Here is a 15,940-nt window from a genome sequence, read left to right on the forward strand (position 1 = left end):
TTTAGTGATTTGCAGTAATGTAGACATTGACTTATATTGTGAGTGAGCTGATATCTGATGAGCTTTTTTTGTGTTTTTTGGGCAGGTCCACCCAAACGCTGAGCGCCCCCCTCACCTGAGGGTAAAGATGTATGAGTTTGCAGGGCGAGTGGTGGGGAAATGTCTATATGAATCAGCTTTAGGTGGGGCCTACAAACAGCTAGTACGAGCCCGATTCACCCGCTCCTTCTTGGCTCAGATTATTGGATTACGAATGAACTACAAGGTGACAGTTGATTCATAGCCTTCTAATAAATGTATATTTTAACCTGTACTGAAACATTCCTCATTTACAATTGAATACCATTTTATGTGTACCGTAGTCATGTGCCATCTGTTTGGGAGCAAATTTTGGAAATCATGCCTGCAAAATTGTCTACTTTTGTCAAAATTCATTGTTCAGACATGAAATCATTGAGGAACAACATGGGCACTTACAGTAGCAGTCAGGAGACTGACGTCAGAAAAGTTTTGATGGCATTTTCTTTTCACCTTACCTCTGTAAAGTAGAGTTTATAAGCGCAGCTCTTATTTGTGTACAGTGGAAACCGCTGTATTTCTGCTTTTCTATAAGCACTTTTAATTCAGCCTGGCTGCTGTTTTTGTTCAGATCAATTACAGTATATATATATATATAAAACATACAAAATAATTTATTAGGCTGAAATCTGAGTGTTATTATTTTATAAAACTTTTAGTTTTTGTCAAAAAAAATATTATCTGTAAAAATGAACTGTAAAATTGTTTCAATTCTTGTTTTTATGGTCATTTTACAGCTTAGAATGTTACTATAGACATTGGTGTTGTTTCAAATAATTTTGCTAACGAAACGACATGTAGTTCTATTCTAATATGTGAACCTGGACCACAAAACCAGTCATAAGTTGCACAGGTATATTTGTGACAATAGCCAACAAAACATTGTATGGGTCAAAATGATCGATTTTCCTTTTATGCCACAAATCATTAGGATATTAAGTAAAGATCATGATCCATGAAGATATTTTGTAAATTTTCTACCTTAAATATATAAAAATATATATATTTTTGTGAGTGGATGCAGCACAATTGCCAACATAAATGGACACCATTAAAGGTGGTTTTCTCAATATTTAGATTTTTGTTGCACCTTCAGATTCCAGATCTTCAAATAGTTGTATCTCGGCCAAATATTGTAGTATCATAACAAACCACACATCATTGGAAAGATTACGTATAAATCTCAATTTAAAAAAAATTACCCATAACACTGGTTTTGTGGTCCAGGGTCACATATCAGAATTTTTTCAAACTGCCAAAATTATTTTTCAAACTGCTCATTCTTTGCTCTGCCAGTACTTCGAAACAGACGATGAGGAATTTTACAAAACTAAAGTCTGCTTCATTCTGAACAATGATGTCAGTGAAATGGACCTGGTGTTTGCAGAGGAAAAATATAGCAAGTCGGGACACCTGGAAAAGGTAATTCTCATTAATTCAATGACAAATTGATTTTAAAAATGAAATCTGTTCCATTTAAATCTTGATTCCAAATATCATACAGTTCAATGCATGTATGCATGGAAGTGCTCTTAAAGGTTCTCTAAGCGATCCTGGGTGACGTCACTTCTTGTTGACGTTCGAACTATTGCCAAACAAAACGGAGGCTAGCTAGACCCTCCCTCCTCCTCATCCGCGCACTAACAACCCAAACCCCACCCCCAAATCCTTCTTGTCGGTTATTGGCTGGAACACTGTTTGTTATGTTGTGGTGCTGGTTAGTCCAGTTTGTTTTTGTTGCTGTTTGTGGAGCCTGGGGTGTCTGCAGAGACCGCGTTTTTTTAGAGTGTGTTCAGGAGACAGACAGCTAGCGGATAGTGAGGAGATATTTGCTGTATGTGACAAAAAAATGTTTGGCCTAAAAAATGCGTGACATCGCTTAGAGCACCTTTAAGGCAGAAATGTCCAATCCTGTACCTGGAGCGCCAACGTCCTGCAGAGTTTAGCTCCAGCCAACTCAGGGTGCTTTCACACTGGTCTCGTTTGCTGCGGTCCGAGCGCCCCCCGCAGCGTTGGTCTCGTTTCACACTCAACTTGATTCTATCGGACCCTGGAGCATTTGCGTGCATCTTACGTCATCGCAAACGTGCACATGATAGAAAACAGAACGTGGGTCAATGTATTGTGTTTTTTATTAATTTGGTGCTATTATGCGCAGGTGAGTAAACAACACAGGTTTACTGTGTGTGTGTGTGTGTGTGTGTGTGTGTGTGTGTGTGTCACATAAGGTGGCCTTCTGCTGCTTGCAAACGGACTCTTTTGAGGAGGCCGTGGATTTCCAAATTTGTTGCCCTGATTCCACGCGCTATGTGCGAAAACACTGCAGGCTCACTCTTGCTCGTATCCAAGGTAAATCATCAACACTATCATCCCTTACATGTGTTTAAATGCATCATAATCAGCTAAAACGCATGCGCATGTCACTTTACTTACTTCGGGAGCAACCGAAATCAGTCCACCTCCTCCAGGTAGTCTCGGGTTCGGTACCCCAGTGCGCACACAGGTCCGCATGACAGCGTTCACATTAGCGATTTTTCATGCGAACCGTGCCCCGTTCCAAACTAAACTGCCAGTGTGAAAGCCCCCTCAAACACATCTGCCTGGATGTTTCTAGTTAGTCTGAAGACCTCGATTAGCTGGTTCAGGTGTGTTTAATTAGGTTTGGAACTAAACTCTTGGACAATGGCCTTCCAGAAGCAAGCTAGGACACCCCTATTATTTGAAGATACAGGTGAATGTTAGTTGTGCACCTTCACTGAGAGTAATAATGTTACAGGTAGTGGAATTGATATCTGGTGGTGCTCAAATTGCTGTGACCAATGAGAATAAAATTCACTACTTAAACCTGTTGGCCCAGTACAGACTAGCCAGTCAGGTGCGAGATGAAGTAGAGCACTTCCTCAAAGGTAAGAGCCCATGATCAGACTCTTGAATTCAGTGTCTTTATGAGAAGACAATCTCAAATTAACTAAATTACCTCTTCTGTTCAGGTTTGAATGAACTGGTCCCTGAAAACCTTCTGGCCATATTTGATGAGAATGAATTGGAGGTGAGAACAATAGTTAACATAGCTGTTTTCCTTTATCTAAGTACAGTTCAGTTGACATACTCTGGTGTTATATACTGTATCTACATACTAACCATATCTCTGTATCTTTGGATTTCAAACCACAGTTTGATGAGTTGTTCCATAAACATCCCCTGATAAACATTCAACCAATATTTCCTTATTTTTATTTCCTTATTCCTTATATAATATTTTAGGGAACTCAAAACTATTTTTCATTCTTTTAATTGGTATCATTTTGTGTCCATTCTTAAGTTGCGGTCACATTTGCAAATTTCATTTAGAGGAATGTATCAAGATTTCATGGCCAAAAAGATCCATTGTCAACAGTGTTTCCAACTTACTGACTTGTTGCTAATTTAGTGACTTTTCAGACCCCTTTAGTGTCTTTTTCCAAGAAAAGAGTCTAGGGACAACTTGAACAGCCCTTATCTAGTTTCCAAGTCTCACCAGTAGTGCCCCACGAGCAGTTAATGATGTTATCTGTCAGCGAACAAAAGTTTTTCTTTTGCACAATCATTAGCCGCGTTTCCATTACCCTTCAAATTGCGCAAATTGAAATTGCGAATTGAAAATGCGCACAATGGAAACATGTCCATTTCGCAAAAACTCTCGTTTATCGCAAAAAGTTTTTACGCTCGCATGAGGTGGTTTTACAGGCAATTCGAAAAAGGAACATTTCGCAAAACTGCAATGGAAACAGTGGTTTTTGCGCATTTACAGTCACCTGACTTAGAAGACGTGGTGTGTTTGGGGTCCGTGTACGCAAATAATAATAATAATTATCATCATTATTATAAGATTTATTAGGCTACATATTTAGAAGACCTTATCCAAAAAAGTCCTTTCTGGTCATACAGATAATAATAATACATTATTCGCAACTACTTTTATTTGTGTAAACTCACAATAACAAGAAAACGTTGTGCTTTTGTAAAATAAAATAAAACAATCAGGCGCGCTTTCATGATCTCCGTGAACTGGAGCGCGAGAACTGAAACTAAATATAGCCTATGTAGGCTAAAGCTTGAAATGTCCACTTTAAAACAAACAAATTTGAATCGAAAGCTAATACCTTCTGATTATGTAATCCGTATGAAAGGTGCATTTCTCTCTAAAAGCGCATCTGCTTAACAGCGGAGATGGATGTTTTTAGCTGACTTAGAAAACAGAAAACAATTTTATTTTAGAAAACAATAGTTTATTAATAATATTAAGGGCTCTTCTCATTCAGCAATGCGGGAAAAATATAAATTCCAGGTTCTAATTTGGCCTTAGGAAACCAGTAAAATCTACATGTTTTCCATATTAATTTGTGAATATTTTAAATGTTTAATAAAGGGGCAAAAAGTCATTAAATAAAAATCTGAAAATTCGTCGATATTTACTTTTTTGCGCAGCAGTTGGTGTAGCCAGTTCAAATTAAAATTTTGGTGTTAACTTTGCATTTTAAAAAGACAACAACCGTTCATTTTTTTGTTTTTCAATTACGGGTTAAAAAAGGAAAAACGAATGGACACAAAAGTAGCCTAAATATGGATCGTTTGGAATACGAGATTAAATTCATACAATAAACCATAATTAGCCTATAGGAATAGCCTACTGGATTCTAAACCTCAAAGAAATGCCACAATCAAAACCTCGGAGCAGAAATGAGGGCGAAACACCCAGAAACTCCTTATATCGTTCACAGTATAAGGGTCTTTCCCTGCCATTAATGCTTGGATAACACGCCACGTCTCCTTCCATTAGTAATAATAATGTCTAATGCGGTGGCTGTGATATTATATAAAAAAACGTCCGTTGCCATGATTTTTGGAATGACTTATCGTGAGAGAAAAAAGGACGTTAACATCGGTTAATGGAAACGGTGTCATTTCGCAATAGTTTTTTGTAGATATTTAGATAATAGCGCAAAACATTTGCACAAATCTGTAATGGAAACGCGGCTATTGTTTGCTTTATCATTTGTCTGTGGAGATTTTGTCTCAATTATAAATCAGGATTTTAGTCAAGAGAAGTGATTGGAAGTGATTTGTTGATTTAATATGTTGTCTTAATAGGCTGCATTTCAGTCACTATTTTATAATCATCCCATTTTCTCCAACAGAAAAATATATAAATACATTATGTAAGCACTGGGAGTAGGAGAAAAGCAAACACATGAAAAAAACTGACAATAGCCAGAATGCGAATATGGCGTTATTATGTCATGAATATTGCTTTTCAGGCAGGCTTTAGTTACTTTCCACTGAAAATAGTGGCAAAAGTGATTGTCAAAAGTGTAGCTACAGTATGTATGAAGTTTAGCAAGTCAGAGAAGTCAAACCAAGCAGTTTTTGTTGGTGAATGTGGTGAATCTTGACCAAATTTAACACGAGCGAATTCTGCTCAGAAAAAAATGTTGCCCTCACTTTGAACTCCTGATCGGACACATTCCTATTTAAATGACTGGATTTTTCTCATGAAATTTCACCAAGCAATGGTAAATGTGACCGCAACTTTAACAATCATTTGAACCATTGACAGTTTTTTTTTTCACAGACTCCCCATGTGAAGTCGATGTGTAAAAAGTTAAACGTTTGACTTTTCTGTCCTGTTCTCAGTTGTTGATGTGTGGTACAGGAGATATTAACGTACAGGACTTTAAAGCTCACGCTGTTATTGTTGGAGGATCATGGCACTTCAGAGAAAAGGTGAGTGATTTAACATATTTAAAAAATAATGTATTTCATTAGTTTTTCAAGGTATGCAGCTAACATGAGTTATATACACGGATTAACAATAAAACCACTTTCACTCACAGGTGAAGTGAATAATATTGATCATATCATTACAATAACACCTGTCAAGGAGTGGGATATATTAAGCAGCAAGTAAATAGTCAATTCTTTGAATTCCATGTGTTGGAAGCAGGAAAAATGGGCAAGCAAAAAGATCTGAGTGTCTTTGACAAGTGCCAAATAGCGATGGCTAGATGACTGGGTCAGATCATATCCAAAACAGCAAGTCATGTGGGGTGTTCCCAGTGTGCAATGGTTAGTACCTACCAAAAGTGGTTGCATAACCCTGTAAACCGGCGTAGAGGTCATGGGCACCCAAGGCTCATTGATGAATGTGTGGAGCGAAAACTAGCCCGTCTGGTCCAGCACACTGAAGAACCACTGTAGCTCAGATTGCTGACAAATTTAATTCTGCCCATGATAGGTGTCTGAACTCACCGTACATCACAGTTTGCTGCAAATGGGGCTGTATAGCACCAAACCGGTCAGAGAGGTGGAGACAGTGTTAAGCTCTGGGCAATGCTCTGCAGGGAACTTGTTCAGGAATGGTTTGAAGAACATGATAAAGAGTTTTTTAAGGTGTTGTCTTGGCATCCAAATTCTCCAGATCTCAATCCGATTGAGCATATTTGGGATCTGCTGGATCCAACAAATCTGATCCATGGAGGCCCCACTTCGCGACTTAAAGGAGTATGTGCTGGTGCCAGATACCGCAGGACACATTCAGAGGTCTTGTGGAGTCCATGCCTCGATGCATCAGAGCTGTTTTGGCAGCACGAGGGCAGCCTACACAATATTAGGCAGGTGGTTTTAATGTTGTGGCTGATCAGTGTAGAAAACATGGCATTGATAAACACGGTTTCATAAATGTTACTGTACAAGCACAAGGTGACAGAAAACACTCAATAGGCCTCATACATAAAAAATGAGCACAACAAATTTCTGTGTAAATTCTTCATAAAACCATTCAGATTTGATTTTGGTAGTGTATAAAGTACATGGTGATCACCCCACTTCACTGCCGAGCAGAGCAGGATATTAAACTCAATATTTCAGAAAATATACTGCTCTTTGATCCCGACAGTGAAGGCCCTTAACATCAACCCTCTCCTTACTATGTATTAGGCAGAACTTATGGGGGAGATGGGGAGCCAAGAACAGAGAAGAATTAACTAAAAAAAATATAGAGAAAAAAAAACACAAAAGTGTTCATAAACACATATGTCTTTATCAGAGCTGCAATCTCTTGCAAGTGCACTGTCAGTGAGCATTAGCTGAGCAGGCCTTTTGCATCTCAAGATAAAAGTGCTACAGTTTGCCTACAGTTCATCTACTAGTCACAGCACTTATTGCTTATTGCCCTTATTGCTTATTGCTATTACACCCTATTGCTGATTTGATTGCTTCTATTACTCTCCTCATTTGTAAGTCGCTTTTGATAAAAGCGTCTGCTAAATGATTAAATGATAAATTAATGTTGAATGAGTTCAATGTTATTTGTTATTCAATAAAAGTAAGCTCTCTGTCCCATTTTGGAATTACGGAATCTCAACAAACACCTCAGAAAATACAAAGTTAGAATGCTCATGCTATTCAGTCCATAGACTTGTGTACATTAGTCAATCTGAAGGACACACATTTCATGTATCTGGATTTTGTTAGCCCTGCGGTTGATTAGCAAGTGTGTGGAAGCAGCTTTAATTATATTGCGGAGTGGATGATCTGCTCTTCTCTGCTCTGCTGCAAGACCTAGACGGACCACAAGTGTGATGGAATAGGTTCTCAGAAAATAATGTACCTGGCTCTCCGATTGAACTGTATTATTCTGTATCATGCTTTCCTTATGAGGAACACATCAGATCGATTCTCAGCTGTCTCTCTATTTTCCCTTTAGAAAGGGAAAAATATTTGTGTGTGTGAAAGATAGTGAAAAGGACTTGGCCCATATTGCTAGAGAATGCTCACACACACACACACACACATATATAATATATATATATATATATATATATATATATATATATATATATATATATATATATATATATATATATTTATTTATTTATTTATTTGTTTGTTTGTTTGTTTGTTTGTTTGTTTGTTTGTTTGTTTGTTTGTTTGTTTGTTTGTTTGTTTGTTTGTTTGTTTGTTTGTTTGTTTGTTTGTTTGTTTGTTTGTTTGTTTGTTTGTTTGTTTGTTTGTTTGTTTGTTTGTTTGTTTGTTTGTTTGTTTGTTTGTTTGTTTGTTTGTTTGTTTGTTTGTTTGTTTGTTTGTTTGTTTGTTTGTTTGTTTGTTTGTTTGTTTGTTTGTTTGTTTGTTTGTTTGTTTGTTTGTTTGTTTGTTTGTTTGTTTGTTTGTTTGTTTGTTTGTTTATTTATTTATTTATTTATTTATTTATTTATTTATTTATTTATTTATTTATTTATTTATTTATTTATTTATTTATTTATTTATTTATTTATTTATTTATTTATTTATTTATTTATTTATTTATTTATTTATTTATTTATTTAATTTATTTATTTATTTATTTATGCCACACCCTTGGCCAGACACGCTGTGTTGTGTTTCCTCTCCTCAGTCTGATTGAGCTAACTTAAAAAATAAAAATAAAAGGGTAAGAGAGTTTGGTTAATCAGTCATAGAGATTGCTCCGAAGTGACCAGTGAAATTGTAGTTGGTGAAGACAATCTATCTACCGGTACTATAGAATTAGCCCTGGTCTTCCCTGTGGTGCATGAATCTTCTCTCATCGACACAAGGGAAGACTTTTCCTTCTCATTCAGATCAGCTCAGGACCTGACCCATGAGAGGTGGGGAGTATTTGAGCAGTATGTGCACAGACATATTGTTCCCTTTTTATTTTCTGTGCCAGACATATTGTGTTTCATGCCAGAACTTTCGGACAAAGGCAGGGTTTCTTTTTCTACTATTAAGGTTTACTTGGCCTGGGTTGGCTTGGCTGTCATGTGACTGTCCGGTGTGCGACCCCCTTTAAAATGAGTCAATCAAGCATTTTATTATGATAATCAAGCATTATTTAATGATATAACTTTAGTAATTAGAACTAAAACTTGATAATCTTGCATGAATGCATATTTGTCATTTTAACTGAACTTAAGACTGGTGGTGGTACTTAAGATATTGTTGGTCATTCAGTGTTTCTGTAAAAAAAAAAATATAATAGTAATTGATCAAAGTAATTATTATTAAAAGATAATAATCCTACTAGTATTTCTGCTTCTAATGACAATATAGGCTACAACACACATGAGCTGCTGGGTTCATGAATTTTAATCACGTTGTCAGCTCGAACTGATTTGCTGAAATTAAAACTGGGATGAGCACCATCCAATGAGATTGCCGTTTGTGCATTATATCCGCCTATTACCGGAGAAACTGGCATGTCTTCTGCTTATTCTTAAAAACTGAATAATTCCAGATGAACTCCGTTATTTGGACAGATGTAGCGTGTCGATTTTGCGTGGTATGTAAGACTCTCTCTTTTTGCGTGTGTGAGAAACACGCAATGGCGAGTCGTGCGCCTTTACACTAGAGTTTGCGATACGTCAAATACAGGTACAGATCGCTTGATGGAGAGCGCAACTCTCAAGCACTCAGTGTGTTCAGCAAGTGACACACACTGGCGAGTAAAGTCTAAGAATTTATTAGCCAATGGCTAATGATAGACATTATTTAGTCGCCCAAAGTGAAATTTGCTCACATTGTAGAGGGTTGACCTCCCAACAGTTCAGTTCCAAGCATTGGGGGCGTTGTGTTTGTTGCAAATACTGGGTCCTCCCCACCGAGAGTGTGCAAACCCAAGCTCCTCACCGCTGTTATAGCAAATCAAAATTCTAAAGTAAAGAGAACAACTGAGAAGAGCACTTCTCCTCTTCTTTGCATTATCACGAGTGTCAGCTCCGCCACAGCGCTGCAACCGGTCACTCAATTAGACTAGGGTACTTGCTCAAGTTGATGAGCTTCAGGGGTTTGAGTCACACTTTGGTCCGATCCGAAGTACAAGCCTTGCTACTGGTGTTGTAAAAAGTTCCCACGGCTCACAGCAACTCAGCTACATGCAAGCATTCAGCTTGTGGCATCATTCAAAGTTGGGGTCTCTCTTCCCCTCACAACGTTCCAGAAACTGTTGGGCCTCATGGCAGAAGCCTCCTCATCAGTTCCTCTAGACCTGCTTCATGCGGCCACCCTAATACTGGCCAAAAGCCTGTATGTCTCACAGAGCTTTGGCCTTGAGGGCCCAAGCATGCTATTTTGGGTGAATTATGGCTTTGCCTCCATATATTCTTCCCTGATTATAAGCTTAAATAGGGAACTGGTTCCAAGTGCCCTCAGGCTGTGCTCACAGGATGGTTCTGATGCTTCGTTCTGCGCTCATAGCAAGGCGCTATTGGATTGCGTTCCCAATAGTGTCAGCAAAAACTGACTCAATGTGAGTGAACCTTATTGAAAGGAAACATTTCAGTTACTAACGTAACCTCGGTTCCCTGCGATAATGGGAACGAGCTATGCGTAGCTGGCCGTGTTACTGTACGCACGCACAGGTAGACGCTCCTCAGTCGAAAGATTCTGACGATATAGCATCCAGCGCATTCCAGACAGTTTTGTGCGGGTTGAAATGCCATTTTGTCGTGCACAGATGTGATCCAATCATGCTTCAGTATTCTGAGAAACGGAGTTTCCCCTATAGTGTCAGCAAAAACTGACACAATGTTCGTTCCCGTTATCTCATGGAACTGAGGTTACATTAGTAACCAAAATGATATTGAAGCTAATGGGAGTGTAGCTACTTATTGGCTCTTAGGGGGCAATCACTTTTTCACACAGGAACATTGGGTGTTATATACTGTATATTTTTAATAGATGACAGTTTTGAGTTTTTGTTTATGACTGGTCAATTTAATGTATTGTAGGCTGTGCTTGAAGACTGAAAATATACTAAAATACAGAGAATTAGACTTGTGCCAAAACATTTTAACAGCACTGTATTCACAATATTATGATATCTGATAATGTCTATCTATGTTGATATTTTGTATATAATGGTTTGATATTGGGAATGTGTATGAGTTCACATTAATATGCTGAAAGATCACAGCAGGGAATGAAAGTTAAAATGTATCCTGATTCTCCTGTTGTTTAGGTGATGAAGTGGTTCTGGGCAGTAGTGTCATCCTTCACACAGGAAGAACTGGCACGTTTGTTACAGTTCACCACTGGCTCCTCGCAGCTCCCACCTGGCGGCTTCAACACTCTCTGCCCCTCCTTCCAGATCATAGCAGCTCCCACACACAGCACGCTGCCCACCGCACACACCTGGTGAGCACACACACACACACACACACACACACACACACACCAAACATTCCCTCACTTCAGGGACCAAAATCCATTTCCCAGAATGAAATGTGAAATTAGACTCTAGAGAGGAACATTTCGCTAAATATATGCACCATATCAACTGTTCTTCAATATTTAATGCATGTAAGGGACCGTTCGGTATTTATGGAATGGGCCACCGGAGGAAAATAGGGGAGGGTCATGCCTTTTTATTCTTTGTTGAGGGGAGGGTCATCCAACTTTTTTTAGTCTAGGGGGAGGGTCACCCAACTTTTGTATTCATGAAAACAACAAACTTTCAAAGTGGCTTGTTTTGTGCATATTTTTCCATGTAGCTCTCTCAGTCTCGGTCCCCCCATAGCTAGCAGATGGGTCTGACCCAACGAAAAATCAGACGCGAAAGATTGTTTGACAGTGCGCGCGCGCTCAGAAAAAGTGCATCATGTCAGAACAGAACGCCAATGAAATGTTTACCACGAGCAAATAATAAACTTTTGTGATTGCGAATCACAAGCAGTGTCCTGTGAGTGTGTCCTACGTCGATGTAGCCTACGTCGAGTTTGGGACTGAGGCGCCAGAACTGCAGCTGATAGAATGTGCGCTGTAGTGTGTGTGATAGCGATACTACCACATTTCTTCAAAAGCAGATCGTGGAGATATTAAATCATCCACGATCAAAAATTGTGATATCGCATAAGGACAAGTATAAAACAACTGTTAGGCTATCATGTCTGAAAACAAACACAAATGACGCGTGCTACATTAGGGCTGTTTACACCCGGCCACTTCATGCGTTTTCTCAGATCGGATAGCTATCTGATTTATCAAAACGATTCCATTTACACCTGGTGTGGTCGCATAAATGCGTTTTTGCAAAACGGATTTAAATCCTATCTTCAATTCTTCAAATAGTTTGCACGTTGGCTCATCTGCAGTGATGCGTGTTGCAGTAGCGTCGTCATGTCTGGCTATAATATGACATAAAGCCTATAACACGCTCTCACGTTTATTTTTATTTTATTGCAATTTTTGGGAGGAGTACAATTTACATATGTGGTTTCCACAACCAGATGCATTTACACTTGTTCAGTTTTGTCTGGAATTTGGCCCAGACCTCCCTTGAAGTGGTTTGAGCGATCGGATTCAAATCCGTCTCGAATGCGTTTCGGAGGGCATTTATACCTGGTCTTTTCTAGGGCTGGGTACCGAGTCTCGATAGTTTTTAGGTATCAACCGAATTGCCTCGATACTATCGAGTATCGAAAAATGGCATGTTGTTCGGTTCCAGATTTCGATACCGCGCACATACTCATATGAGACGCGCGCGCACGCACAAACTCGACGCGCATACTTGTATGAGACGCGAGGACACACACACAAACTCTCCGCGCACATATTCATATGAGACGCGAGCACACACACACAAACTCTCCGCGTACATATTAATATGAGACGCGAGGACACACACATAATAGGCTACCTAAAAGATGTGGAAAAATCGATCAAAAGTGTGGGTACATTTCTCCAGACTCGATGCCAACAGCGTGCGATGCAGTATTTGCGGTAAAATAATTGCTGCAAAGACCGATAAATACGATGAAGACCTTGACAGTACACGGAGTAAACATAAGAGCAGAAAGTTGCTCCGTCTTCGACTGGTAAATGAAGAGATACCTTGTTGATCTGACAGTGTTTATATTGCAATAAATAATAACCTATGAATGTACACTGCCGTTCAAAAATGTGTTGGTTTACTTGGCTAGTCAGAATTTTTTTTCAGTAAGGATGCATTAAAGTTATCAAAGGTGACATTAAAACATGTGTAATGTTACAAAATATTTCGTTTTTAAATAAATGCTTTTCTTTTGAATTTTTTATTCATCAAAAAATCATGAAAAAATGTAGGCCTATCATAGTTTCCAAAATACTTTTGGATACTTACTAATTAAATAATGTCAAATATAGTAAATGTATTGTTGCCATATACTAAATATTTGACTAGTCGCACGTTAATTTCTGCTTAAATACTGCATGGGATATAGCCCATTCTGCGCTCAAGCGCATGTATAATCTTGCCGCAAAAACAGGCTAATGAAAATACATGTATTTAAAAATAACGATGCATTTTAATTGTTTATTAATAAACTCTTTTTTTCTAAATCAGTGTCCGCTGCAAACATGTCTCCATCTCCGCTGTAAAGTGCGCCTTTAAGAGAAATGCATCTTTCATACGGATTACATCAGATGATATTTGCTTTCGATTTGATTTTTTTCGTTTTTAAAAGTGGACATATCAAGCTTTATATAGATATTTTTTTTCATATATTTGAGGCTAGTATGCTATATAGTCTAAGATATGTTTCTGCTTTTTTTTTTTTTTTTTTTTTTGACGCGCCACAGTTCACGGAGACCATGAAAGACCCTGATTGTTTTATTTTATTTTACGAAAGCAAAACGTTTTCTTGTTATTGTGAGTTTACACAAATAAAAGTATTGCGACTGATGCATTATTCTTTTCTGTATGGCCATAAATAGAGTATTTTAAGTTGTTTCCACTGTTGATCGCATCGGCGCCTCCATGTCATGCAGTGCGCGCTACACACTCTGCACACACACTTGGTTATGCGCCTAAGAACAGCGAACAATTATCTAGGTTAATGTTAGAGTTAGCGGCCATGCCAGTCGGATAATCCTCATGTTTAACAAATCAAATCATGCAGTTTCTATCGCGAGTCAGCGCTGCGCCAGTTTGAAAAAGGCGGGTGTGCAGGAGTCTTTTAATGAACGTTTGGTGTAGGGCATAGAGATATCTGAACATCTTTGCCAAGCGCAAACCAGTAGGCTACAGAAGTAATAATCAATAAATGATCGGGGAGGGTCATGCCTTTTTTCACAATCATTTTGGAGGGTCATAGAAAAATTTATTGCTGGCGAAGGGAGGGTCAAGTCTTTTTTGACTATTGATCTCAAAACTCCTCCGGTGGCCCCTTAAATAAATAACGAACAGTCCCTAATCTGTCTAAATAAACGGACAGCCTTCAGATTTTTCCGTCACTGCTAAAAGCATTCAATGAAAGAAAATGTATGGTTAATGCTACCCCTAAGTTTCCTGAGAGCCAGTATCCTGCAGAGTTTAATTCCAACCCTAATCAAATACACCTGAACAAGTTAATCAAGGTCTAAATTCCCCAATGTAGAACCGAAACGATCAGTTTCATAACCATATTTAATATTGTTAAATATAATGATAAATTTCTTGCAACATGAATAGTTTTGTCAGAAGTATCTATAGGAAAGAAATATCTGTTTAAATTAGGATTGCATGTTTAACTCCTCTCCTGTTCAGTTTTAACCAGCTGTGCCTCCCAACGTATGACTCCTACGAGGAGCTACACAAGCTGCTGAAGCTGGCCATCAGTGAGGGGAGCGAGGGCTTCGGAATGCTCTGAACATCAGTCCAGCTCTGGCAGAAAGCGAGAGCAATCTCCAAACCTCTTTTTATGAACATCTCACCCCAGTGCACTTTACAGTGTACTGTAAATGACAGACTTTGATCACAAGATGCCTCTGGCAGGATTCAGGAGTTATGTACATATGTATCAAAAGATTGTTCTACAAGATGAAAATAAGAAGAGAAGCAAATTTGAGTTTGTTTTTTGTTGTTGTTTTTTTGTTCAAATAGTTGCCTATCTTTCCATATGTGAGTGCAGACATAATTAAATGGCCTAAGTGTCAGGATGCTTGTTTTGCATTTGACATAAATATAACTTTTTTTATGGAGCGTAGTAGACTATGGGATATTGGGAATGACTGCATAACCTCTGCACTTGGGCCTTAACTGATCAGGGAAGGTTATGTATCATTGTATGCTTTATTTATACAGTGTATGCATTTCCCTGCAACTGTTCATTTGATATTTATGAAGAAGGGACCTTAGACACGTTGTCGCATACCACATTACCATCTTTTTTCTTTTTATTAACAAGTGAAATTTGTTTAATGGGCATTTCATAAATCATAAAATTGCTTTTCTCAGAAATGTCGATAGTGTTTCAGTTGCAACTGTTTTGGCGTCTGCTTCCCGAAGCAGTTAAATGTTTGATGTTTTTTTCAGATGTCAGACAGCTGACTTGCACATTTATCAGATGTGGTCTTTGCTCTTAACTTGAGCTCCTTACTTTTTATTTTGAACATTTATTATTAATGATCATATATAGGAAACTAGTTATGATCAAATTAAGGTAAGATGTACTTTTAAAATATTATTACAAAAATGTATTTGTACTACTTTCATTTCTCCTTTCTACTGTTATTCTGAAATATTGCATCTATGCATCACACCAACAAGTCCCCAAACACTGGCTTTGCTTGTTTTATAAATAACTGATGCTCTTTTTATCATTTGGTTCAGTTAATGCCGCTCCGCTACAAAATTGAAATTAATCCTATGGGAAAAATCATAATGCACAAAGGCTGACTGTTGAACATTAGTTACCTTTTTTTTACTGTATAGAGCCTGTAGCAATATTCTATGAGGTCACATGCTAATCTGGAGTGTCCTTTAGTGACCACTACAAACCATTTGCAGGGATAAAAAAAAAAGAAGCTAAAACATAACTACCCTGATGTTACACTGTGCTCTTGCCTCTCT

The 15,940-nt window shown here is 38.1% G+C and overlaps 1 protein-coding gene across 5 annotated transcripts in view; it reads left to right on the forward strand.

Annotated features, from left to right (window-relative positions):
* Window positions 1-15,940, forward strand: part of arel1 (apoptosis resistant E3 ubiquitin protein ligase 1) — a 62,455-nt gene extending 46,515 nt beyond the window's left edge. For 3 of the 5 annotated variants that reach the window (XM_079631885.1, XM_079631884.1, XM_079631886.1), the window contains exons 17-23: window positions 86-265; window positions 1,375-1,500; window positions 2,855-2,984; window positions 3,069-3,127; window positions 5,752-5,841; window positions 11,093-11,268; window positions 14,636-15,876. In XM_079631885.1, the coding sequence (XP_079488011.1) occupies window positions 86-265; window positions 1,375-1,500; window positions 2,855-2,984; window positions 3,069-3,127; window positions 5,752-5,841; window positions 11,093-11,268; window positions 14,636-14,738 (864 nt within the window). In that variant the 3' untranslated portion in view covers window positions 14,739-15,876. Of the gene's footprint in view, window positions 1-85; window positions 266-1,374; window positions 1,501-2,306; window positions 2,599-2,854; window positions 2,985-3,068; window positions 3,128-5,751; window positions 5,842-11,092; window positions 11,269-14,635 lie in introns of those variants that run through there. The other 2 variants (XM_079631883.1, XM_079631887.1) reach the window with 2 other exon arrangements.

This window comes from Phoxinus phoxinus (assembly GCF_949152265.1).
Source record: "Phoxinus phoxinus genome assembly, chromosome: 13".
NCBI lineage: Eukaryota > Metazoa > Chordata > Actinopteri > Cypriniformes > Leuciscidae > Phoxinus > Phoxinus phoxinus.